This window comes from Eulemur rufifrons, chromosome 10 (genome assembly GCF_041146395.1).
Source record: "Eulemur rufifrons isolate Redbay chromosome 10, OSU_ERuf_1, whole genome shotgun sequence".
Lineage (NCBI taxonomy): Eukaryota > Metazoa > Chordata > Mammalia > Primates > Lemuridae > Eulemur > Eulemur rufifrons.
The window spans coordinates 22,349,216-22,376,887 of NC_090992.1; the positions used below are offsets into that span (position 1 = coordinate 22,349,216).

General features: G+C 35.7%; 1 protein-coding gene across 12 annotated transcripts in view; it reads right to left on the minus strand.

The window, feature by feature from the left end:
* Positions 1-1,381: 1,381 nt before the first annotated feature.
* The window catches only part of GABRG2 (gamma-aminobutyric acid type A receptor subunit gamma2), a 93,238-nt gene continuing 66,947 nt past the window's right edge, over positions 1,382-27,672 (minus strand). For 5 of the 12 annotated variants that reach the window (XM_069484247.1, XM_069484246.1, XM_069484243.1 and 2 more), the window contains 4 exons: positions 13,370-13,522; positions 7,435-7,640; positions 5,241-5,264; positions 1,397-3,837 (listed from right to left, as the gene is read on the minus strand). In XM_069484247.1, the coding sequence (XP_069340348.1) occupies positions 3,562-3,837; positions 5,241-5,264; positions 7,435-7,640; positions 13,370-13,522 (659 nt within the window). In that variant the 3' untranslated portion in view covers positions 1,397-3,561. Of the gene's footprint in view, positions 3,838-5,240; positions 5,265-7,434; positions 7,641-13,369; positions 13,523-27,484; positions 27,521-27,672 lie in introns of all 12 variants that reach the window. The other 7 variants (XM_069484248.1, XM_069484252.1, XM_069484250.1 and 4 more) reach the window with 5 other exon arrangements.

The window sequence follows — 27,672 nt, forward strand, 5'->3', positions numbered from 1 at the left end:
AACTATATTTTTATATTTCTGAAAGGTGAGAAATAGATGTTTATATTGGGTATAGGAAGACATGAGGCACCAAGAGACTGACAGGCAGAGGAAGGTTAGGGCAGCTGTGTTGTGAAGGATTATAATACTTTATTCTTTCAAGAATTTCAAAAGACTTCAGGTAAATATGATATCATCTCCGGAGTAAGGCTAATCAACTCCCTATGTTTTCAAGCTTTAGGGGTGCAAAGTAGGGTTCCTTGGCCTTAAAATTAACTAATCTAAAGTGTAATATTTTTTTCAATGAGAGATATGGATTTTCCAATCTAGAGTTTAAAAGAGAGTTTGCAATGCAAATATTCCCTAAAAATAAAATATTATGAACATTCGGGTGCACCCCAATGTTTATAGCAGCACAATTCACAACCACAAAGATGTGGAAACAACCCAAGTGCCCATCAATACATGAGTGGATTAATAAAATGTGGTATATGTATACCATGGAGTATTACTCAGCTATAAGAAATAATGGTGATATAGAATCTCTTATGTTCTCCTGGATAGAGTTGGAACCCATTTTAATAAGTGAAGTATCCCAAGAATGGCAAAATAAGCACCACATGTACTCACCAGCAAATTGGTTTCCCTGATCATCACCTAAGTGCACATTTGGGAATAATACTAATCGGGTGTTGGGGGGGGTTGGGTGTATATCTATAAAACGAGTGCGATGCACACTGTCTGCGGAATGGACACGCTTGAAGCTCTGCCTGTGGGGGGGCGGTGGCGGGGCATGGGCAATATACATAACCTAAACTTTTATACCCCCATAATATGCTGAAATAAAAAAAATAAATAAAATAAAATAAAATATCATGATGTAGAGTCACTTTAAGGCATATGTATGACTACTGCTGGATTCTGTTGGGAGAGCTGATTTGGTGGTGTGGGAGGAGCATGGCAGCTCCTCCCACAGGAGACATTGGAGTGAGGGAGAGAGCTTTTGACTGTTTGTTGAGTGTTGTTGCTACATGGGGTGGCATTATCAAATCTAATTTACAGCTATGAAAATGGAAGCTTCTGAAAGATGAGTTGACAACTGGCAAACAACTGGTAAATGGTACATTTGTGATCCCGACTCTGTCTGGCACCAGAGTCCATATTAAATCACACCAAAAGTCTTGAGGTAGAGAAGGCTGAAACTTTGTTTACTTCGTAATATTTCTACCTTCCTTGTCTACTCCCTCCCCCAAATGCATCTCTTAATTCTTTTGAAGTGAAGAATATCACCGTGCAAAACACAGTCACACAGCTCTCTGAAATAAAGCTCACTGAAATGGAATTTTGGAAAATAAGATAAGAGAGGTCACAATTTTTAAAACAAACAGTACATCCAGACCACTGAGATGCCACCATAGATTAGAATGCAGCATTTTTATTGTAAAAGTCCACATGTTAGGCAGTTCCCTTTGTGAAAAGGTTTTCAAATACATAGACAGGGAGCAGCTGATAATTAAGAATTAGATTATATATAATATATATTCATATTGCCAATACTATGCACACATTGGAAAGCTAGCTTTTTTTAGTGTCCTCATTACAGAACACAGTTCAAGTTGACAATAACAACATGTTTCTCACCATTGGAATTTGTCAACAACTCTCCCAAAGAGTCAACATTTAATATCTTGACAATTCAAAACAAGAAAATAATTCATTCTATTTACATTTGCTTGAGGTTACATACTAGAGCACTGATATATTAAACGTTTGTAAAACTGGCAGCTAAATGTGTTTCAAGATTCATCCAGATGACGATGGGATGATGACTTCACATGGTTTTATATTAACAATGCTACTCTCTCATCTTTTCTACTCTTTTTAGATTATCTATAAAGTTATACTAGCTGTGATCAAATTCTAACTTAGAGCAGTAACTGCCATAGAAAAGAATAAATGACAAAGGGTGCTATTTTAGAAAAATAAGAATTCAGGACAAAAACAAGAAGATGGTGCTCAACCCATCATGTTTGAAGTTTGGGGAAACCACTTCACTGGATTACAATATAGGCTAATGAGGCCACATTCATAGGCTCAACCTCTATAAACTATTCATTTATTTTTTTTTTTTCAGTTTTTCATTTAACCTTCAGTACTTTATTTTTTCTTCACAGAGCATAGAATACTACATTCTGAATACCACTCAGGTATGAAACTTGCTTATTCCTGTTACAAGTTTACAAATGAAATTGTGGATGGGTCAGAACTGACTCATCTCCAAACCTGGAAAAATAATACACAAACTCTAATTATACCTTAGCAGAGTCATCTCTGTACACAAACACAGGACGTATTGTTTTGAAAGGAGTATGGAATTTGCCTAAAATAAATTTTTGAAGATGAACATAAATAGCCAGAGTTCTTTGGATCCTTCTGGTTATTTTTACAAGATCAAGTATCACTTGACAATGTCTACGTGAAAAGATGAATCACTGGTTCCAGGCCGGCACAGAGAGATTCATCAGAAGCATATGAGGGCAATTCACTTTTGAGCACTATGTGCCAGGCACTATGCAAAGTGCAGAGGACCCAAAGAAGAAATGACAAGGATTCTGCCCACAAGGCACTCACAATCACTAGAAGCAGATCTTGAGATGGAGAATAAGTTCTGTCATCCTAAAAGGAAGAAAAGATAGCGGCAAGCACATACGATTACTTTATACTCTAGTTATGAAACTGGGCATATTTAGAGGTGGCAAATGTTGATTATTCAGTCTACATTTTACTTAAAGTGTTGTAATATGTCATACAAGGAAAATAATACGCTGTTTGAATCTTCATGCACGAGGGAGAAGGCAATGAAAACCCCTCTCTCCAATTCCAAACTCATATCCTTTTAATTACATTCGTGATTCTTTTGTAGCCCAAGGACACAAAATAAAAGACAATACTTTATGATGATAACTTCAATCCATTTATTTTGGCTCTAAAGAGATGCATGCATTAAACTTGAGGCATTCTAAGTTATTGAAATATTTACATCATTGTACATGTGAATGTAGAGGAAATTTTCTTCCTCTCTTGGGATAATGATGTGATAGATTTATAGTCTAGTCTTTTATATTTAAAATGAGTTTTGACTTTTCTCAAATGAGGGAGGTATTCTATTGGGATCAGATTTACCACACCTTGACCCCAAGTGAACACAGGGTACAGTTTGGGACCTTTTTTGCTAACTGTACTATGAATCAAGTAAGGATACCACCACTGTGATTAGTCAGGGCTTTCATTATTTCAGTTGCTGTAGCTGAAAAATATCTTGTTTGGTTTCAATGTTCTTGCTCTAATTTGACTTTGCCTTGCAGGTTTGAAACACAGCACACACTGAAGTTCAAATTACACTAACCAAAGGAGAGCTGGGCACAAACAATATGACATTATACAATTTACCAGGTTTGGACATAGAAACAAATTCAGATCATTATCAACTACATAGGGGATTATTTAAGTGGACTTAGAATAGACATCTTCTCTCCATGAGATTCAATGAATAAGACCCATATCAATAAAACCCATACCTCTTTACAGGTAGAGGTAGGAGACCCAATAAACCAGATTGAACAGGCAGAAGGCAGTGGGAAAGAAGATCCGAGCGTAGGAGTCCATTTTGGCAATACGGATGTGTATCCTCCCATGTCTCCAAGCTCCTGTTCGGCAATCTTCAAAACAGCAGAAAAAACTGGCACAGTCCTTGCCATCCAGGCACTCATAGCCATACTCTTCATCTCTCTCTTGAAGGTGCGTGGCATTGTTCATTTGAATGGTTGCTGATCTTGGGCGGATATCAATGGTAGGAGCCTGAGACAGGGGTAGGGAAAGAGAGGGATCAGTTATACTTGAGAAATCTTAGACTATTTCTCCACAATGTCACCAATGTGATGATGAATCTGAAAATGGGCACTCAGGAAATTGCTATGACATCATGATCTACAATGGTAAAATTGAACTCAGAAAGATAGCACAGTGGCAGGTTTCAAATTTTGAGCTTAAGCAGTGCAGCTGAAAATAATATCATCAAGCTAATAGCTATAGCAAGAAGATTAAACACCAAAAGAACTCAAAGTTTTAAAGATTTAAATCAAGCTGCTACATGGAATCTTATTCTATTAACTATTAGATGTGAAGTTGGTTACATGAAGGCATTTAATGGTGCTGCATGTGAGTGGAGCAGAGAAATAAAAATGCATCAATTCTGAAATCAAATTTTTTGTCATGCTTACTTATAGACAAATAGAAAATCCCATTACAATGAGCAAATGTATTAAATGCTGTTAATAGAAAATGTTAGCATCTATATAAACATAGAAGTTTCCTGATATTATATTACAAAGGGAGAGCATATATTTTAAGGGAATATGATACTTTGTGTAACATTCACCATCTGTAAGCTTAAGCATGTCAGCGATGTTTACCTATAGGTGAATGACAATTCAGAAAAGAATGTTACTACCTGTCAAATTCTTCTTGGCATTTGAGAAGAATCTAGTACCAATTGATTATGTGTTCCTCTAATCTTTGCTGCCAACCCAATTATAAAATTGTTATAAAACAAAATGATACATTTAATGTTAATTTGCATGAGTTAATTTTAGGATAATATAAACACAAATCCTAATTTCTCCAAATCAGCTATCAGAATAAAATAGAAATCTCTTTTCCATGTTTTATGATAGAGCCAACAGGCCCAGTGATCACTCTGGAAGGAAGGCATGACTATTTTAGCTTAAAGTCTTTTAAAGAGAATATTGTTCTTATAGAATTTAGAAGTAGAGTTCATATAGAGATTATTACGTTTTAAAACAATCATAAAACAATCCCATTTTTGAATTAGGATTTACAGAGTAAAATTTTAGTTTTAAAAGGGCATAAATATGGTAGGTATAGCCAGTAAACTGGATCCCATCTTCATCTGAGAAGAGAGAGCCAGTTTTGGCTTTGATGATTATGATTGCCCCTTTGCCTCTGATATTTTATAGGGCTTATAGCTTTTGAGCTTGAGGTAAGAACAAAACCTGTGTGAATTAGTGTATGGTTGCTGAATCAATTCTAGAAATCTATCGTACTTTCTCCAACTTAAATGTGTTATCTCTAGTAAAATGCTTAAATGTCTACTTATAAAAAAAACCAAAACACCATGTAAGCATTAATAGTTAAATTCAGCAGATGCATGCAGGTGAATTTCCATTCCAAAAACATTATACCTTGAAGGAAAACATCCGAAGAAGCTTTGGGTTTGTAGACAGAAAAGAGAATTGCATTTTTTTTTTTAATAAAAGGGAAGAAAAAGGAAAAGAAAAAAAAAGAGAGAGAGACAAAATAAGATAAATTAAAAATACATTTTGAAAACATAGTAAGTGAAATGAACTAAAATTATAAACACAGAAGGAGAGTTCTGAGCTTGGGATAAATGAAGTATAGGCTGAAAGTTGCAAAATGGAATTTTGTGATTACTAGTGAAATCTTTAATAAATTAATCTACAATTATTTGACTGAAAAAGCCAATGTTGTTCAATTGTGAGGAAGCTTTCTCTTGCCTGGTTCTCCTCCATAGAAATACTGTAATTTTATTTTCTAATTATCATCAAGGAGGCCTTAATAGGCAAGTCTTGACACAATTAGCCAAAGGGCATATTAAATAGGACAATGAAATTTCAGCTTCTCATTCCCAGTTTAGGTTCTTGCTAGTTCTAATAAATCACCTAATTGGCTTAAAAGGGAAAATGCATGAAACTCTCAGGTGATTTCATTTTCTTAGCTTCTTTAACCCCCATTTCGTCTGGCTTCTTTTCTTCTGCCATTTCCATGTCCCTGGATTAACAAATCCAACTGTTTCTATCTCTACAACCAAATCCACTTGCAATGACATAGCTGACAGAGTAAGAGGCTTCTTCAGACCTTGTTTGAAAATCAGTCCTCACATCCTTGTTGCAGTTGGCAGCTAATAATGCCGACTGTCAACAGAACCACCTTCTACAGGGAGAATACAATGGAAAGTGAAGGAGAGGGAGCAAAAAAAAACCAACACAAGGAAAATAAACAAGGATAGAGAAAATGGAAAGACAGAGAGAAGCAAAACAGACGGGAAGGGAAGGACTGCATAAAGCATAGTAAATATTTGAGAAATTAAAGACAAGCATTTCTTTTTTTATTAACTATCAAGAATAATGCTGATTCTTTCTTTACCTGTTATAAAGTCTTACGTTCAAATAAACATGTGCCACTTGTAGAATGTCACTGAGGTTGCTGGAGATTCATCAGGATACAACTTAGAATCAGCTAAATTCCCTCTTTATAATTCAGCCTCTGAAGTCCATGGATCTGATAGCTAGACATTATTATGGCTCTCGTGGCCCTTAGAGCAGAAGACCAGGAAAGGCTATAAATCCAGGAGGGTTGAGTGATTCCCTTTAACCCATCTTGGATAGGAGTAGTCCCTAACTTTCATGGGGTTCCTATGAGCTAGCCACTGTGTTCAGGTGGGTAGATGTGTAGCTATATTCTCTCCTCAACACCCACAATAAAAAGCCATTGCTTTAGGCATTTATGTTTGTGTCTCATCCTCTCTATTTAAAGTTTAGTGGCAAGCAGAAGTCATCCTACCTGTTTCCAAATCACACAAACAATGAAACTAATCCATGTTGTTAACTGTATAAATCAACATCAACCATTATCATCAATGACTAATGTTAAGGCCTTTTATATGTAGGGTACTATGTAATTATTTTTTACTTCCATTACCACATTTATTTCTCACAGCCCCACAAGACATGTATTCTTAATAATATTCATTTTATATATAAGAAAACAAAGACACAGGGAAGCTAAGTAACTTGCCCAAACAGCAGGTTAGCCATTTGTTTTAAAAACAAAAAGGTACATTTTGAGCATGAAATCACTAGAAGTCCTCTGATGACAACACACACACTCACACACACACACACACACACACATTAAATATTTGCCAAAGTGTAGTGATCCTTGAAATTTCAAGAACCTTGTGACTTCCTTGGGGAATGCCTTGGATGAAAGTTTTAATTTAAAACATCAGTAACTTAAAAATATTATAGTAAGGAGGCAGAAAGATAAAAATCAATGAAACCTTGAATGATAGCAACTGGAAAATAGATGCATTTCTCAACAATGATTTTAATCCCCACAAAACAGAGAGAGCAAGTAATTACATTTGCATAAGAAGTCTGACTTAGAGAATCGGGTCTCTCTCAAGAAACTAGTGACCATAAGTGAACCCTAATGGCTTTGCCAAACTCACACATTCTGTTTTCCTCTTGGAGACTAAAGTGCTGAGCCTTAGCCTGCAGATAGTTTAACCAAACCAAACCTACATGGTCTATCTACATAAAAATTTCAGTGGTCCCAATGGGAAATGATACATACAGGGTTTTTCTTCTTTTTGTCTTTGTCCTTGCTTGGTTTCCGGTTGCTGACGAAGTAATGCAAGGTGCCATACTCCACCAAAGCAGAGAAGACAAAGATGAAGCAAACAGATACGAAGAGATCCATCGCTGTGACATAGGAGACCTTGGGGAGCGATTTCCGGGCAATGGTGCTGAGCGTGGTCATTGTCAGGACAGTGGTGATGCCTGAAGAGGAGCACAATAAAACAGACTGTGTGATCTTACCAGCGAGTTGGGTAACTGAGTCACTACTGAGACGAAACTGGTTTTGCGACTTCTGATAAGCAGGGTCAGCAGTGGGAACGAAGGCATAACTGGAATTAATTCACTCTGTCCACAAATATTTATTGCTGTCTTTTATCTACCAGTTACTGTCATAAGTACTGAATATGTACTGGGGGAATATAATAGATTTTGTAATGGCCCTTATGTGCCTTATATTTTAGTGAGAGAGACACTCTATGAATCAAGCCAGTAAGAAAAGTATAATTTCAAATTGTGGTCTGTGCTTAGGAAGGCCTGTTTGAGGAGCTGATGCTTAATGTGAAGCTTAAAATATCAGAAGACACCAACTTTTTGACTATTAATAAATTAATGGAAGGTTCTGAGGAAGGGAAGCCTTGCCTGTTTTAAAATTTCTAGAATGCCTGGCATCTGGGGAGACACAGGGGATCAAGGTGATGTTGGTGAAATAGAAGTTTTCTTAGGCGGTGCATGCAAATAGGTTTGCATTGTATTCAAAATGCAAGAGGAAATCACTCAAGGGTGTTAAACAAGGTGAGTTGTATGTAAGTAACAGGGTCTCATGAATTCTTTAAATTACAAGATGAAAATAAATATCTCAGAAGTAACATAATAACTAATGTTTATTGAAAACTTCCTTATGCTAGGCATGATGATTAGCACTATGTGTATATTGTTTCTTTGAATCTTCACAGCAGATATTTTCATTCTGATTTTATAAATGAGGAAAATGAGGCCAAAGGACAAGCAACACCATTAAGTAGCAGAAGAAGAATTGAAAACAGAAATTAAATGTCTGATTCCAAAACCCTTCTTTTACTCATTGTACAACAGTACCCAGGCAAACCAGCCCTCCAATGGTTGTTTAGTGACAGAGAACACAGTTAAGACAACCTATATGCGTTGATCAGGAGCTCTTCTAGTATAAAAGCTGTGCTATTTATAGCAAAGGCAACATAGATACAGTATTCAAACAGGCTCTAGCTCTTGCTGTATAGGAACTTGAGTCATCTTTTCATTGTCTGAACCTCAGTTTTCTCCTCTTTTGGACAAACTCTTTGAAGGCTCACCCATTTTTTCATTCTATGATTCTAGTTAAGCATCTCTTATCATAGCTGGAAGCATCTTTTTGTACTCCAAAAGCAGTAACTTCATGCCTTTACCATCTCCAGGTTTATAATTTATATTCCTCATGGGGGGATAAAAGTTTCCATTATTTAATGATGTGTAATTATGACTCTTACTGCTGACCAAGAGACTTGTAGGAGACAATCAGATTCCACTGTCTTCAATGGAGGTGCTAGGGAAACATAGAAGGAATCAGGAACAGAAACTTGGAGAACAATGAGGGACGAGGAAGCTACAGAAAAGGACAGCAGCATCATACAGGAAAAGAGAAGGAGCTTTGGTTCTCTAAGGCAGAAGCTTAGGTTACTGGTATAACATGCTTAGAAGATGACTGAATGAAGCCAAAATACTCTTGAAGAAGGGGTAAGATAAAAATCGGGATCTTTCTTCTTAATCACTAAAGTCTTCGTCATAAACATTTTTAAAAGGTTTAGCTATAGTTCCAAGACCATGTGGTTCTCTTGAGTCACTTAATTTTAGCATAATATCAAATTTTCCTAAATACATACTGTGTTATGAAATTCCAGAGGGGGAAAGACTAGTGTTGGCCCTTAGTAAAGGAAAGGGGTGATGGGTAACTATAGTTATCAATGTCATAGCCCCTTTTCTATATTATTATTGATTATGTAATAATCCATCTCCCATTCTAGTCTACATATTCTGTGACAACCAGCATCTGTCTTGATGACTGTAATCCCACAGTAGAGCATCACGCCGGGGGACTCAATAAATGTCAAATGAATATGTGAAACAATGAATCGATGACTATCGTATATGTAAAAGACCAATAGGCTCAACCTACATTAGAGAATAGGAATTCATATTTATGACTTGTGGGAGATAGTTTTAATTGCAAATAACAGTTCCTAACTTTTATTGATCTTTCCCTTTGGCCAGGTCCGGTGTCAAGCACTATAAAATCCTCATAGTTATCCTATGATGTAAGCACTATTATCCATTTGTTTATAGGTGAAAAACACTGAGCGCAGAAAGAATAAAAACTTGTCCAAATTAGTATGTGGTAGGGATGAGACACAAACTTAGGCAGCCTGACTTCAAATGCTATTCTCTGAACCACACTGTTTTATTTCCATAAATATATGGAAAGATATCCATGCAGAAGGAAGCAGCAGGCAGTTGGGAGCCAGTGTAGATTCCTGATGTGGGTCTGGGTATCTTCTATGTCGTCATGGTGGATTCTTAGGAAGGTTCAAGTTCCTTATCAACAAACTGGGGTTGAGGAGGTGATCGAGGAACCTCATAAGGCTCTTGTGAGGGTTAACTTAAATCACATGCACAGAATGCCAACACTCTGTGACACCTCAATAAATGTTAGATATTGGTGTCATTTATTTTAGAGAAGAAAGGTCTATTTCTTAAACTAAAAAAAAAAAAAAGCTTCAATTAGGTTGATTATGCATTAATTGATGTAGAAGTTCTTGGTTGTACCTAATCACAGCTGGTATTTTTGTGGAGAAGTGAAATACTAAATTGGCACCTCCGCCTTCATTTTGCAATCAGGCCTCAGGCCACATTTGACCTATAACCAGCGAAAATGTCAGTGTTTATGTAGATACCAGAGATGAGTTCGTTTTTAAAAATCTGGCATGTGATAATTTTGGCAAAACAAATTCTGACATGTAAGTTAAACACTGATGTAGCAAATTGGAAGATGTTATTTAGGCTACATGGAAGTTCATCAGCACCATGTAAAAGTGGAATCTTGAAGAATTTCTTCATAATATTTTCAGAGTTCTGCCTTGGAGCCACAAGGAAGAAAACTGCTATGACATCAAGAATGAGTAGAGAAGTGGTGGTTTTAACTGAGTCACCAACCAACAATAACATAGCTTGATATGGTTTTTAAATCCAGGTTTGCTAAGCAAAGAAATGAAACGTCTCTTAACTGGGGTAGATGAAAAATATCCATAACTTTTACCAATTCCTCTGGTCTTTGCATGAAGCGAGCTCCTTGGGAATGTTACCGCAAATCAGTTGGGTGAAAAATACCAACTGGTATTTTCATCACTTCATCCATTGCCACTGCACCAGGAATAAACCTCCCTGACTACCACCTGTGTACCAAGCTACACTAAACTGTTACAAGCTCCAAGATGAGGGTTTCCCATACTCTGGTGCTCTGTGCTCAGAAATCAGCCAGACTCTCTGAGCCATGTGGACCTATTTATCCCACTCATTAAACAACTTGGCCCTAACTGTTCCATGTCAAGAAGCTTAAAGTCTGCAGGTGTTTAAGGTTACCTGATTTAAATCTTGATTGTAAACCTTGGAGAGAGTAATGGGCCTCTCACTGAAATCTAGAGCAGTGTTCTAAAAGGTGACTGCACATTCAAATTAGCTGGGGATTTTTTGTTCTTAATCCCAACACCTAGGCCATGCTCTAGAAAACTTAAATACGCAACTCTTGGGGTTTGACTAAGGCATCTGTACTTTTAAAAGTCTCCTAGTCTGCAGTGAACTGTGATCAGGCCACTGCACTCTAGCCTGAGGGACAAGAGGCCCTGCCTCAAATAAATAAATAAATAAAGTCTCCTAGTGAATGAGTGATTTAAATGTACAATTAAATTGAAGAAGCGCTGATCTAGAGAAGCGAGACAGGAAAGTTAAAGTAGAAAAGCTGGCTCAGCTGTGCTTCTCACTGTACCCACAACTGGCCTTCAACAAAGCCTCCCGCCGCCCAGAGCAAACCTGTGTCCCATTAGCCAAGGTACAAATGATCAACAAGTAGAAGCACCTGCTACTTATTTACTCCCGAGGGGCCTCTCCCTCATTCTTTAACTTACACACCTTGATTCCTTCTGACAACATGGCTTTTTGCCAACGAACACCTATTTAATGAGTGAATTGAGCTACCCGAGTGATCATGAGAGATATTTTGACCAGCAGGAGTCCTGGCTTCCAGAGGAGAGATTGATTTGAAATCTTTTCCTTAAAATGTTTTTGGGAAGAGGGTGGTTTGGAATGCATTAATTCATTTGTTCCATCCATTCACAAGTGTATACATTAATTGAACAATCATCGAGGTCCCATCTACGTGCCAGGCACTATACTGGAGATGAAAAGACACTGACACTCTGACATGAGAGACAGACACGCAAGCATGTAATGCAACACAGTCTACTCACAGTGACAAGTAATAGTCCTAAAGTAAGAGGCTCAACATATTTTGGGTTTGTTTCAGCATGTAGCATTAGACAAGATATTTTAATTGTTGAATAGGACTTGTAACACAAAGTACTGCATGTAACAGGAAAAATCAAAATAACTTCATTTTGAAACAGATGGGGAACTAAATTAGGTTTGGAAGAGGACAGATATGCAAATGATGTCTTTTTTTCCCCCAGTAATCACTTCTGCCCTCAGTTTAATAACCTAGTACAGATCATTTTGTCAGAAAATGACTATAGTAGCCAACATTTCTGAGGCTTTACTCTGTTCTATGTGCTTTGCATAGAATACTTTATTTAACCCTAATAGAACTGCACAAGTGCATACAGGAATTGGTATATATTTTCTTTTGTTCGAGGAAACTGTGATTTGGAGAGATTAAACGGAATTCCAAGGTTATACTATATATGTAACTTGAAACCCAGATTTGTTGGACTTCAAAACTGAGTTCTTAACTATTACGTGATTCCGCCTCTCTAGCCAGAGTTAGCAAGTGATGTTTTTAGGTTTAGGTTTGACACAGCTGATGAAAGGGCAGTGTGAATTTATAATTCATCTTTCACTAGCCTTATTTTTAGTTATGTCTTTAAAAAATCGTATATGTCCGTGGCTTTGTTTTAGTCTACGTGAGACTTCTTCTTCGTGTGAAGAAAACGATGTGAAAATCCAACACAAATATCACTACATATAATAGGCAGAGCAAATTGTAAATAATTAGAGGGGCTTTTCCCCTCAAAATTTCACAGTTAAATGTGTTTTCCCCAAAATAATCTTTTCAATGACTCTTCTGTAAAGACTGAATTACTTCAAACGTCATCGCAATAATTAGGCATGTTGGAATTAGCCAACTGCTAGTGATGTGCTGAGAAATATGCTACAATTGACTCTCTAGAAAAAAGAAGGCCCCGAGCTTTAATGTTTACCTATCTTCATGTTGTTAACATTTCCAGTTTGGCCCATTTCAAACTACTAAAGTGACATCTTTGAACACAGAGTTGGGAAAGGATAAACACAATCAGCTTTCACAAGCTGATGGGAGCATTTTCAGCATATTATTGCCCAGAGGGTAAAACAAATAAATCTGCTAAAATTAAAAGTATTTTTATAGTTAAATTTATTAAGAAAACTCACGAAAGAAAATCTATTGAGGTAATCAAGGAAAACAGAACCACAGAACTAGGAATCTTGAAACACTATTTTTTATAAATACGGTAGCTTTCTTTAAAATGAAACATATGGCATTTCTATGTAACTGCTGGTTGAATTTAAAACATATCAACTTAGAAAGGGAAATAAGGATTACTTGTTTTGGGGACTTATCTTGGGACGTTACAACATGAAAAAGTATGTCTCACCTAAAGATGTTCTGGCTGGAACGGCATCCTTATTGATCCAGAAAGACACCCAGGATAGGACGACGATGAGTGTGCAGGGGATGTAGGTCTGGATGGTGAAGTAGCCCATTCTCCTGCTCAGGTCGAAGTAGACAGACATGACCACATAATCTCCTGGAACAGAATGAAGACAGCACCACACAAGCCCTTATCAAAAACTGGAAACATTTGAAAATAATCATGTATTCAATGCTCACAGGCACCCATTTAAATTAAGAGCTCTATGTAAGAGCTGTATTTTAAACTATTTTCTACTCACTTGGGTTAAAAACAGAAACAAAACAAATAAAAACTAACCTGAACTGAATCCTGATCCTTTTAGAAGCAATGTGACTACTGGATAGAAGGAAACATTTTTTAGCATATTGGTCAAATTTTCCTTTTTCAGATGATTTTTGACCTTCCCTTCCTACTTGATACAGACAGTATAATTTTTTGTGTGTGGTGGAGAGGGCAGGGCACAGTATCTCTACACTAATGCCTGTCTTGCCTGCAATACATTCCAACTTTTGGAATATGTTCCTATTTTTCTTAGGGTCTTCATCTATACAAACCCTGGAGGAGTGCCCTGGTGCTTGACACTAGAAATGAATGTTTTCCTCAGAATTTATAACCAAATTCTTATGATGAAACCTTTTTTTCATATCTTCATTAAATCATATGGTTTTCCTTTACAGCAGGTACTTTAATTTGCAAGTGTTCATTCATTTGTATGGTGATTTCTGTGTGCTAATCTCTCTCTCTCCAATTGACCTTTAACTGCATAAGTCCACAAACAGTTCCTATTTTATCTCACCATCACACAAACAGTATTTAGCATCCTTTTGACTTCAAATAGACATGCAGCAACATTTGTTGAATAAATGAAAAAAAAAAAGAATGAATGTCTTCATAAATTTTACACGTAAAGGAAAAAAAAAACCCTAAAAATCAATAAAGTATATTATGTAACATTTGAGTTAAAAAAAAGAAATTTATGTAAATAATCCAGAGAATATACTAATAAAAAGTACTAGAAAAATCAAACAGTAACCATATATTGGGGCATGAGAACAATTTATTGTGACACAATTTGAAGTCTCTGATTTTTTTAAAATCATGCTGCATGAGTTGCTTTTAAAATTCTATGTCCTTCATTTTCTATCATTCCAAGTGAAATTTTAAAACATTTTAATTTTTAAAATTAGAAAATATACTGTGGAAACACATCCCAGTTACTATATATTTATGTTTTCTTTATAACTCTTAGAGAACATCAGTTTCGAAGACTATATCTGCACTGGCAATGTGAGTTTACATAAGACGACTTTTCAAACGTTGCTACTTTTTAAAATTAAATTATATTTTGTCCTGAAATATATAGATAATTAAATCCAAATCATATGTTTTAGCTTAACTATTTGGTTTTATTCCTGTGTTTCTCTACTTGGCTGATTTAATCTGATTTGAAAATAAAATGCCCTGGAAGCCTGATTCAGAAAGGACTGCCTTAGCATGGTGAGTTGTTACTAATACTCAGTCTGGTTTTTCCTTCCCACACTCAAGCTCAACCCCATATGCTTCAAAAATTCTGAGACAGAACGTCTTTCATTGGCTCTTCCTCCAAGGAGTAAAGACTCTCCCCTAACCTTGCGATGTTTCCTAAGTGAGATTTTGAAAACCTCTCACCACTGCTTTTTGGTAGATTGGCATGCTATTACTTTTCTAAATCAGGCCTGATTGAGGCAGTGATCCTGGCCTAGCACTGACTGGAGAATTAGTCTTCTCATGGGAATCAGTTCCCTCCCAGAGATCAATGAGTAGCAATTATTTAGCAATTATGCCTGAAAATTTGAAGGTAGAAAATTTTTATATCAACGGTGATAGATTTTAGTTAGTTCCCAGAGCTTATGCTTCTTTGTGTTAATTTATTGAACATAAACTATTTAAAGTCATAGGATTTCATAAATTAGTTTGGTCTCTGCTTTTGTCCTAATTTAGAATATAATAGACACACTTATGATTGAAGAGTAAAAAGATTTAATTTAAGATGACCTCTATTAACATCTATCTTTTTCTTTTTTCATTTCTTTTATCTGAACACCAAAGGCAAATGCAAGCTCTCTTATTTTAGATAGAAAAAGCAAAGTAATAAAGAAAGGGTGTCTTTTTAAATCATAATATTCAGGGGTACTTTCTCTCCTATTTTCCAAGTTCTTGAGCTTTTTTTTTTTTTTAACATTTTAAATGTGTTTAAATGAAAATTTACAAATTATAATAATTTAAATAAAGCTGGACAATTTTAGTAACTTCTTTTCCCCTTGTCATGTAAGAGAATGAGAATCTGCACTTTGGCATTAATGATCTGACTCTTTTAAAGGTGACTCTTTAATTTTGCCCAAAGTTAGCAAGATAATTATCTCAGTTAAATTCTCTACTTCCCTTTAGGTTAGAGTCTAAACTTCCAGGTCCAGTTATTTATCAATTTCTATGATAAGGTAATAGCTTCTGAGCATCTTTCATATTTGCCAGCAAATCTAAAGCTTTTCTACCAGTGGATTGTGGATTCAAACTTGGGGATAAGCTATTTAAAAGCAAAGCAGCTTCACAGTAACAGCCTGATACCTGTCATATCTCCAAGGCCACAACACTTTTTTATTCTTAAAAATTCTTGGGCTGAAGTGCCTGCAAAATCAAATCCCCTTAAAGTGCCGCATCAGTGATTCTCGAAGCCCCAAAGGTTTAAATGCCAACCAAGTCAAAGGTGGTTATTTCAGCCACTTCTAATTTATTCTTTCTATTGATTTATCCTAGCATATGATGTTAAAGTCATAGGATTTTATAAATTAGTTTTGTCCCTGCTTTGGTCCTAATTTAGAATGTATAGACACAGGCTATGATTGAGAAGAGGAGACATACAATTTGAAATAACACTCATTAATGTCTTTTTCTCTATTTTGTTTATAAGTTTCTTATGTCTAGTTTTAAGAAGAGAGTAACAATGTCAGTATATTTTTTTATTCACTGTGGTGTTAATCATATGAAAGATTTAAAATTCAGTATTTAGTAGAGTGTTTAGGTTCTTATTTCATACATGAAATTATCTCCTCTTAAGAGCTTAGAGATTCATTGGTACAGAAGTCTTTCCTTCCATTGAACCCATGAAATCTAAAAATTATTTTCTATTACCAATAATAAGGGCCTACTATGTACAGGCACTGGATTAATGGTTTGCATATATTATCTCTAAACATCTTAAATACTTTGTCAGGTTGGTAAAAAAAAAAAAAAAACATACTTAAATATATCTTCACTTTGTTCCACTATCATGGATTTTTACTCCACTTAAATATAGTTGAATAGAGTATATATTATTCTACTAAGTTAAATTTGAAGAAATAAATACTGTTGTATACTTCTTTACACTTCTTTCTGCTGTTCCTTCTTTAAGCCAACAAATATTTTTAATCACCGCTATGCATAAAGCACTATATTAGGTAATGTGGAGATTAAGACATATGGGATTTCACAACTGATTCTAAATTAAATGTATTAAATGGGAACAAGATTATGTTCTCTCTACAACCAAGAGAGACAGAGAGCTGAGTTGAAAGATGTATTAGATCTACCTTTATCATCCTTCATTAAACACTTGAATCTTAGGCATAATTCCATGAGGTTGATTTTGACCAAAGGCAAGCAGGAGAGTTGACTGACTGAAGTTTCATTTGGGAAAATTGTTTTCTGAAATTAGATCTGTACCTTACTCTAACATACAAAATAAGTGTAAGATCCAAATTTATGAGTGTATCTAAATACTATTCAAGGAAAAAATGTAGACTATCTTTATAGTCTTAGTGTGGAAAAGGCTTTGTCAAGCATAACTAAAACATAAAAGGCATAAAGAAAAAAATATATAGGTTTACAGTGTAGAAGTTAGAATGACTATAATACAAAAATGCTATAAGTAGTTTTGAAAGGCAAAATACTGCACTTGAATAGGATATTTCAAAAATAAATAAGAAATCAAAGGCTAATATCACTCATACATAAAGAATTCCCATTAGTCACTGAGAAAAGAAACAATTTTTTAAGTAAGATATGCATGTATGGAGCATTTATAAATACAAAATATATGAAAAGATTCTCAACTTTAGTAGTGATTAGTGAAATATACATTAAAATAATACTATTTCATTTTTAGAGTATCAGATTGGAGAAAAAATAAACTCTTGGTAATGTTTAGTGCCAGAAAAACTCACAAAGAGCATAGTTATACACTTTTGGAGGCAGTAGGTATTGATGTAAATCTTTTGGAAGGTATTCTAGAAGTATAAAAAACATATTTTGCTTTTAGATTTCTGTGATAAACACTGCAGGAAAAAAGAATGGTTTTCAAATATTTCCTTCGATTGGCACCAAGATTTTCTCAAGGTTCGCTGCGTGCCCAGAAGTGTGAATAGAATACCCAGTCCTTGGGCAGAATCCCAGTCCCTGAGCTTTAGGAATCTAGAACATTGTTGGGGAGAAAAGACTTCCAAATTAATCAGTTGCTAACTTCTATATGTGCTACTCTTAAGCAGTTTCTGCATCAATCACCAGCCCAGCACTCCCAGTAGTGGCTTAGACTTTCATGAACTATTCTGGAATACATTCAACATTCTCCCAACAACTAAGTCCTGTGAGGTCAAGGGAGGGAAAAAGACATATAGCTAAGCTGTAGTCTTGGCCATCAAGGGGTCTTTAGGATAGGAAAGAAATATCAATATATTATCACTGTACAGTTAATTGCATAAGGGCTCTAATAACCAGATACATGTTAATTTATCTTACATATCACAATTAATGTTTCTGGCAGATACATTTCTGAAAGTTCTGATTAAATAATGCTAATTTTCACAAAATTTAAATAGGCCCATGCTTCTCTTCAAAGAAAGTCCAAACTGAGCTTGGCATCAAGGCAGTCTATACTCTGAATTTAACCTGGTTCCTTCTTTCTTATGTCCCTCTGTGTTCTCTAAACACTAGACAAAGTGAACTACATATTTTAATTTCACGTTTCTATGATTTTTTTGGTCTTTATTCTTCTTGCCATCATTTATCTCTCATATTACTAAATAATCTCTTCCTTCTTTCTGAATTTCCAATCACCCACACCACCTCCATCACCACCACCCCCCACACGTACCCCGCAGTGCAGCTAGACCTGTGGTGTCTAAAGTGGTAACCATCTTAAACATAATTTAAAATCACATAAAATTTTAAAATTTAGTTTCTCAGTTGAAGAAGCCACATTTCAAGTTCTCAATAGCTATGTGTGGCTAGTGACTAATGTATTGGACAGTAAAGATTATAGAAACAGTTCCTTCATCATTAAAAGTTCAACTGAAGAGTACTGAACTAAACTCTTTCTAAAATACATCTTTGTTCAGACAATCTTCTTCAAGTTTCTCAGTGTAAAATCCACCCTGCTTAACATGTGATTCTAGTCCATTTTACCATGATCCATACTGAGTCATCCCAGCCTTATCTCATACCATTTATAATCTCTTTGTTTTATGCCTAGTGAACTTCATTTACTTTCTGTTCTCCCAAAGGAGTAGTACTTCTCATTCTTTTGTTCTTGTTTGTATTATGTTGTCCCCAACTTCTGGAATGTTCTCTGTCCCTCTGATCATGTCATATACATATATGAGTACATACCCCCAAACCCTTCAATAATTACCCATTGATATCAGGACACACTAAAATTATTTAACTTGGCTGTAAGGCTTCATACGGTCTTTTTCCTGATTACATCTCCAGCCCAATATTGAATAGTGTACCTTCACTAATTGGGGTTCTTGCATTTCATCAAATGCCCCCCTGTACCAAGCTACCTCTTGCCATAGGGTCTTTTCACATGCTGACTTCTCGGGCTCATACTCTAATATGCCATCTTGACCTAATTAACCCTTTTTATTCTTCAAATGTCAATTAATTTACCCCACCATCAAAGAGGCACTTATTAGATCAAATGTCCTCCGTAAGATCTCAAAGTAAGATCTTAGTAAGATTATAATCAAGAGTATATGATTGTGAATATTAGATTATAGTCTAGATTATAATTATTTCATGAGCTCCATGAAGGAAGTAGTTGTACCTATTTTGCTATTTTATTCTCAGCATCTAGTACAGTGCCTGGTACATAGATGGGATTCAACAATTATTTGTTAAATGCATACATGCTTTAGCTCAGAATGCCATGAAGAAAATCCTGGATGAACTATGCACCAAAAGTGTTTAAGACCAAGGCAGATATCAATATGGGCTTTTAAAATATTAAACTTTTACTTTACAAATCATTGCATCTGGAAATATTTTTGCTGGAGACCTTGCTGAACTTAATCCCCTGAGATGTGGATATAAGGTCACAGTGAGCTGTTAGCAATTTTAACTGCTTGCCAAGAAAAAAAAAAAGGAAAGGAAATCAGCTTCATCAGAGTGGTTGCATTATGTTTAGTAAAGAATTGATTGGTGATTTGAGCTTCTCAGCCAGATCCAATTAGTACGAAAAAAGAACAAAGGGGTTTGGCTGCTGAAACGGAACCACCCCAGTCTACCACATCAAGTCTAATAGGTGTGTCTTCACTTAAAAACTTCACCATCGTTATTTCATTTGTTGTTTAAGTTCATATGTTGAAGGAAAAGAAGAAAATAGCAATTAGGTAAAATACAATAAAAAATAAAAAGTGTAATTAAAGAAGGTAATTTTTTTCTGGCTTAAATCTATCTTTTAAAGACTTTGTCTGAATCTCCACTGAGTGCAGGAGCGTGGAATTGCAGTGAAGAACAGGAGCTGCTTCAAGTCAGGTTCCCTAGAAGCAGAGCAGACATCTGTTCCTGTAGGCTGAAGTGAGATGGTCTTAATCTCCTGCTTGAGATGGCTGTAATTTGGCCAAAGTCAATTCTCTGGAGAAGGGCACAGTAGTGAGCTGTTAGCAGCCGACTCTCAAGCATCTGGGAAATGGGTGCGTGAGCTAGAAGGTGATAGTGCCCACTGCAAGGAGTGTCATATTAGACTAACTAGGACTGCAAGGACTGTCATATTAGACTAGCTGGGACTGTAAGGACTGTCATATTAGACTAGCTGGGTTCAGAAATCCTAGTCCTGTCACTAACTGGTTGTGTGATTTCAGGCAACTTCCTTAACTCTATGAGTCTCAACTTCTTTATCTATTAAGTAGGAATAATAACAGAATCCACCTCGCAAGGTTATTGTGAACATAAAAAAAGTTAATGCATATACCATGTTTGGTACAATTCCTGACACATAGCAAAGGGTCCATTAGTGTCAGTTGTTACAAAATAGAGTCATCTATGTAACACGATTAAACACTATTCTGACCCATAATAAACACAGAAGAAATACTGCTAAACATTCAAAAGAGAATCAGAGTTAGGGGATTAGAATTCATCTATACCAACCAATTCTATCCTCTTAAAGAGTAAGCAATTGAGGTCTATCAAAGAAGGAGGCTGCTTTATGCAAGGAAACAGAGCTAAGAAGTAGGGGGAGGCTGAAGCCTCCTGCCTCCCACACCCACACTGCCTTTGTAGAAAATATCTTCTTCATTCTGAATCTGTGGTTAAGACAAAGGAGATAAAGGGGAAAAACAGTGGGAAGCTGAGAAATTGTTGAATGTAGTTAACACAAACCAACATTCTGCTGGTTTGGATAACCGCAGTCCCCAACCTCAAAGAGAAAAATGCCCTTCATTTGTTCTTGAACTTTATATAATGCACATATTACCTTTAGGAGGCTAGAAACCTATTTGTCTAGAATACCAGCCTCTCCGATTCAATGACCATAGCAGAGCTTTTCTCTTGGAGAACAGCTTTAGATAAAAAGACATTCAATAATTGCAAAGCCTCCAGAGCACAGAGGTTGTCTCCAGGTTCACACAGTAAGGTATTTGCTAGTATCTCAGTTTTCTGGACTCCTTTAACAGACGATTCTCTTTATTAGTGCAATAGCTTCTCTTCCTCACCCTTCAAAATAGTCACCACAGGTGCCTAGCCTGATGTGGATTTTTGCAATGCAGTTCATTATTCCGAGTCCATCATCAAATTCTAAAAATGCAGCAAATGAATTCACCTTGGGATCTACATAAATATAACAACTCCGGCTCAGAAATCTAAAACTACAGATACAAATAAATATATTCACCACTTTGATCCATCAAAAAGGAATGCAATTTCCCAGCATAATTAAGTCTACTCCTGCAAACATCTGACAAGATATTAAAACATGTTTTACATAAGTGCTGAGTAATTCGCATAGCAGATCTAATCCCAGGATTCAAGTACATGTGATAATGATAACAAGGTACAGGAACCTGGGTGAGTCATTTAAATTTTTCCAGTAAAATACAGATAAACAGACTCACTACTAAGGCTATTGTGGGACTCACATTTGCTAATGGTAGGGAAAGTCTTTTGTCATCTTTCAAGTACAATTTATAGATACACAGCTTCCGTAAGGACAGTCATTTTTGCAAAATAACTTCTATAACATTGGTAGGTAATTTTCCCGTTGAGTGGTATGTTTTTTAGTCTTTGTTAAAGTGCTACCTGCAACCTTCAGGAGTAATAGTAAAGCAGCCAATTTTGTACTTGTTTATCCCAATATCAGTGTATCCATGAAAACCTTTAACACACTCCCACCTTAGTATAGTTAACAGATTTGTGTCAGTAAAATTACACACTCTTTTGTTCAACTCAGACTCTGAAGACCAGACTAATAACATATCAACATATCAACAAAGTTTGGTAGTCAAAGGTAACAAAATATCCTTTCACGTATAGCTACTCTTTGTGTAGAATATTATTGTGACATTAAGATCTCATTTACCTCTTTCAGAAGTCCCATTTCGGGAAAAATTCTAAAATGTGAATTCATTTTTAACTCTTAGCTGTCGTGGTTCACTGGGAATATTTTTAGCAGTTCAGAAGAGAGATACCCATAAGCAGCACACACAAATGTATAGTTTAGTTATCTCTGTTAACTTTGATGAGAAAATTGGACTTTATAAAGAAATTGGAATCTACAGAGGTCTCAGTGAAGGTCTGAGAAATCCTGAGAAAGGATGTAGTCATTTACTTGTAGTCAACCATGCACAATTAGGTAAGTTTTAGAAGAACTCTGTGCTCCTTTGAGTTAGAGATTATAATTGATTCATCAGAGTTATAATCCCAGAGCCACAGAGGAGGGGCCAATATATTGTATTTTGCCATTCTGACGTAGAAATAATGAGACTGGACTTCACATAGCAAATGAGTAGAAATCCTATTTGTGATATGTGGAAAGAAACAATATTTCTCAATAGAAAAATATATGGTCTACAGGGCTGTCCTGGAAAACAGAGTCTTTAGCCATGGGAAGTGACTTGTTCCATCTACTCTGAAGATAGAAGCTTGCTCTCCCAGAAAGCTGTTTGTTATCCATCAATTTGTAAAAACAGGAGAGTACCTATACAAAGAACTGAGTTCTTGTCCCAAATTAGTCAGAAACTAATTTTTGATATTAGGAGGTTATTTTAACTAACCCACCTAGGCTTCAGTTTCCTTGTATGTGAAATAGAAATGACAAAATCCACCACAGCAACCTCATGGAGTTATTGCAATTATTAATTTTTTTTTGGTAATTACTGCCACTTTTGATCCCTTTTTATGTGCCAAAGACTACTAGGCACTCTGAATGTCACCTAAAACCTATGGTTTATTCTTATTAAATATTACTGATTAGTATACAAAGGTTTCACATTTGTGGTAATTTTCCTCTATCTGCTAATATTGGAGTAGGCATCTAACCAAGTTGTGACCCTAAATCCAAGGTTTACCTATGATTTTCCACTAATTCTAATAAGATAACAGATGCAATAAGTTGAGAAGGTCAGCACAAATAGTGGAGGGCATTTGAATCATGACATATGGTTCAAATTATAATTAGATGGATGCTGCCTTGTGAATTTGAAAAATAAGCATTTTTTATTCTTTGTAAATATTTACTCTATATAAATTTAGTCTTTATGAATACTTTTTATTCTTTATAAATTATCCCAATTTTTGTTCTTTTTTCAGCTCCTAGTTTATTTCATTTATTGTTTAATATTTCTGCCAAAGTTTGAGAGCCACCAGAAATTAAAATATTAAAAAAGAAGGTGGAAAAAAAAGGAACTGAAAACAGTAGAAAAGAAAGATAAAGAGATTAGTTGGGAGTACTCCTAAAGCAATATCTCTAAAAATATGTTTCATTGAGCATTGGTTTCTTAATATACTAAAAATAATAACTTCTTCAATCAAGGTCATTTGATTTTGTGAACACAGCATACTACATCACTGGAGGTTCACCACACACACTAGCAGGGATGTGCTTCTGCACTCTAGGAAGATGTTTGCTTTAACTTAGCATTTTTCACCTATATAATCATAGAAGTAGGTTTATGGAGAGCACTTTCTATAGCCTAAAATACAAATATTCAGCAGGACTCGCTGTGAGACACATTCCTCTTTGGGGGTTCATAATTTCTTTCATTTTCCCTTATTCTTCTGTGATCTGTTGAACAGGAATAGTCACCCATTTAGAAGTATTGGAAAGAAAAGATTTGATTCTTCCTCCTCCCATGTCATTCATTTTGTGTTATCTGTTGGTGAAATTGAGACATTTGGCCAATTAGGTGGTTCCATATTGGATGGATCTAGTAATTTCTTGCTTCTCCTTGTTCATTTGGTAAACTCTCTTGAGTCAAGGCATGGAGTAATGTTTAGAGGTAGATCTAGTGATCTCCCTCATGCCTACTGTAGGTACGCAATGGGTCTCAGGCAGCTATTCTAAACAAGTGTATGGGTCTTAGACAACCACCTCTCCCTTTGGTTGGGTACTACCAAAGAGTAGACTTGGAGGAGAAATAGTAAGGATCCCAGTTGCAATTAAAAACTGATTCTACAAACCAATATCACCAGCAAGGAAGATGATATTTGAAATCTATCTATCTAACTTGTGACTACATCTCACAAATGGTTCCAAAATCAGGAGGCAAAAAGAGAAATGTTATTAACGAATATAACCCAAAACCCAGAAACCTCTTCTGGAGAGATAAGCATATATTAGAAATGCTTTATTTTTCTTGTCATTTTCACCCTTTCCATGAGCCTGGCATAACTTTGCATTTGAAGCTGGACTTGCTTAATCTAACCCAAGCACTGACATTTTCTTAAAGAAAAGACTCCACAGAGGTTGAGAAACCTAATGTTATCAGAATACCAAGCTTTCTAAAATGGCTTTGAAAGCAGCTCGAGAAAAGAATGTTCAAATTCAGGCAACTGCCAGCACTGGTTGCAAAAGGTCAAATCACAAAATGTTCCCCAAGATGTCAAATCACTCCGGGGGATACTTTGCAAAATTATAGGTTTAAAAATTTGACCTTACTTGCTCTTTATTACAAGCACTCACTTTTAAACTACCTCCCCAGCATGGAATTATTTCACCCAGGATGTTTTTCATTTTGTAATATTTAAGTATATTTTAAAGATATCTGTTAAAAATCATTGCTAACATTTATTTTAAAACTTTTGTAAATTTTACCATACTATATAGAGTTGGTTCTAAGTAGCTCAGCTTCTTTGAATAAGGGAACTTTGTGTTTTGGTGGGAAAAGCACTGGATCCAAAGTCAGCAGACCTGGGTTCTAATCCCTGCCTAACTATGGTCATGATGTGTGATCTTGGATAAAATCCCTTCTCTTCTCTGGTTTTCTTTTTTTCTTCTCTATGAAACATAACAAATTCAATCAGATAATGGATCAGTGAAAACCCTTTTAAAATATTGGATCTGATTTGGGTATTTAAAAATTATTAGTAGTGTTTTTATTTAAATGTACATATTTGAAACATAAGTCAAATTTCACCAATGAGAGTTCTAATATTTACTTTTTAGAAAATGAAAAAATAAGACGTTTGTTGAAAAATAAAAAACCAGCTATTTATTAGTTTGACATTTGTTTGCTCTATAACCTTGACAGGTTGTCTCTTGTCTCTGTTTTTTCACATGGAAAAATAGTCAGCCTCACTTCATAGAGTTGTGACAAGGATTAAATAAAATGATTACTGTGGTGTGTTTAGAACAGGGACTGAGAGATAGTATGTGCATAACAAATGTTTCTGAATGTTATTACCATTATTATTTTTTTTTCATTTTCCTAATGTTTTCACATAATGCATAGGGTCATATGATCTTGAGAATCTAGTTGTATATCAGAGCTATTCATTTTGGTTTGTGTTTACAATAAATACCTTTACATTTTTCTGCATCTGTCAGGAAGTCAAACAGTCCCATTCCTTCCTCTCCCAGTTTTAACAGCTGTGTACCTTACAGGACCTCTTCTCTTGCATTGTAAAGGCCACTTGGGATCAAAGACAAGAGAGAAAAACATCCATCCTGAGAAGGCCACGGCCCAGGCTTGATATAAGAAGGCTCCCTAGCAGAGGGTGGCAGGCTTTGTGTGCAATGTGAGACTCTCTGTAGACTGAAGAGTTCACTTCGTGGCTGATGAGATGACATCTGTTCCTCCACTACTCCACCGTCAGACACAGTTGCCTCCTTCTATCCCTGTGACTTGATTGCGTCATTTTAGTAAAATAATGTGAATACTTTTAGAAAAGCATGCAACCACATGTATTTTCAGATTATATTTGGAATTCAGAACACAAGGGTGTCTTGGTTTTCAATTTACATGTCAAAGATTGAATCCTAACATCACCCTGTTTGCCATAATGGGGTGTTGAGTCTCTTTCATTTTATACAGAACAGATTAGAGCAGGAGGTTGGAGTCAAGCATTTTCTGTCTATAAGGCAGATTTTGATTGCATTCTTGACCAGAATAGACCCCTGCGAGCAGTTGCTCTAGAGAAGGATCATGCGAGCCAAGGTACATAAGCATCTGCCCTGTATCTGGCTTCTGCTATTGCAGAATTGACGTGGGTGATTATCAAAGGCTCTCCAAATCCATTCTTTTTGAGCTGGTGCTTGCTTTATTTTCACAGGTGGTATTGCATGTCTAATCAGCATCAAGAACTATAGCATAATGTTCTGTTCACCAAAACCGAAACTGTCTCTGGCCTCATTACACAGGCAGTTTTTAGTGTTTTCATTGCTGAGTCAGAATTTGCATTTGATCCCATAGTGTCAGAGCTGAATGGTAATTTAGAGACCAGGCCACTTTCTTCATTTGACAAGTGAGAAAGTGGATCCCTGAGAGGTACAGGAGCTTGCCAAAGGTTCACACCACAGAACCTGCACTCAAAGGCAAATCACTCAATTCACCCCTGAGTGCTTTTTTATTTTCATTAATACTGTCATTTAAATAACTATGAGTTGTCAAATTGAACAGTGGTTTATGCAATTCAAGATTTAATAGATTTTTCTCTCTCCTTTCCCATGTTTGAGTTCCTGAATAAACTTCAGAGTAAACCAATCCTTGCTTTAATGATTTGCAAAGAATAAGGAGGAAGAAAATAATAATCTTTAATTTTAAAGAGATATATTATTGCTAAGCTGCTACTGTTCTCTTAGCAGTGAGGCAACAACTTCTCAGCCAGATGATCAGGAGAAGTTTCTCAAGGATAATTTGAGTAATAAATTTATAGCCTACTTCGAATCTGGTATTTAAATCATAAAGTCCTTTTCTTCTCCTCTATAGCCTTCCCTGCGATAAAAAAAAAAAAACTCACTCTTTTCAAGTAGTTTCTATAGTATGTGTACTTTGTAGAATTTATTCACCTTAATGTATAATTCCTTAACCTGACCAATTCCTTAACAACACATAGAATTTGTTGGTTAAAAAAACGTAGTCATGAAAATAATTTGTGAAAACTGGTTTGATAGCTATAAGAATTACAGAATGGAAAATACTTGCTTCGAGTTAAGTATTATTGTCTTTGATTTTGTTCATGGCAGGAAAGATGCTGTTAGTAATGTTTTTAGACTTGTGTTCCAAAAAAGGAGAAAATCTCTTTTTTTCTGGTTTGCTATGTATCAGTTTTTGTGGATAACCTAACCTAATGTCAAATTAACCAAGCTTACACGTAGCTTGTCTTTTGCATAAAGGCAAAGCAAATTTTGGTGAGATAAACATTCCCCATAAACTTTCTTGCTCTCCTGTGCTAGCTTGGCTATTGTTCTTGTTAAGAAAAGGCACTAACCAATAAAGAATAGAATATAGAATATAAACAAACTCCCCTCTTTT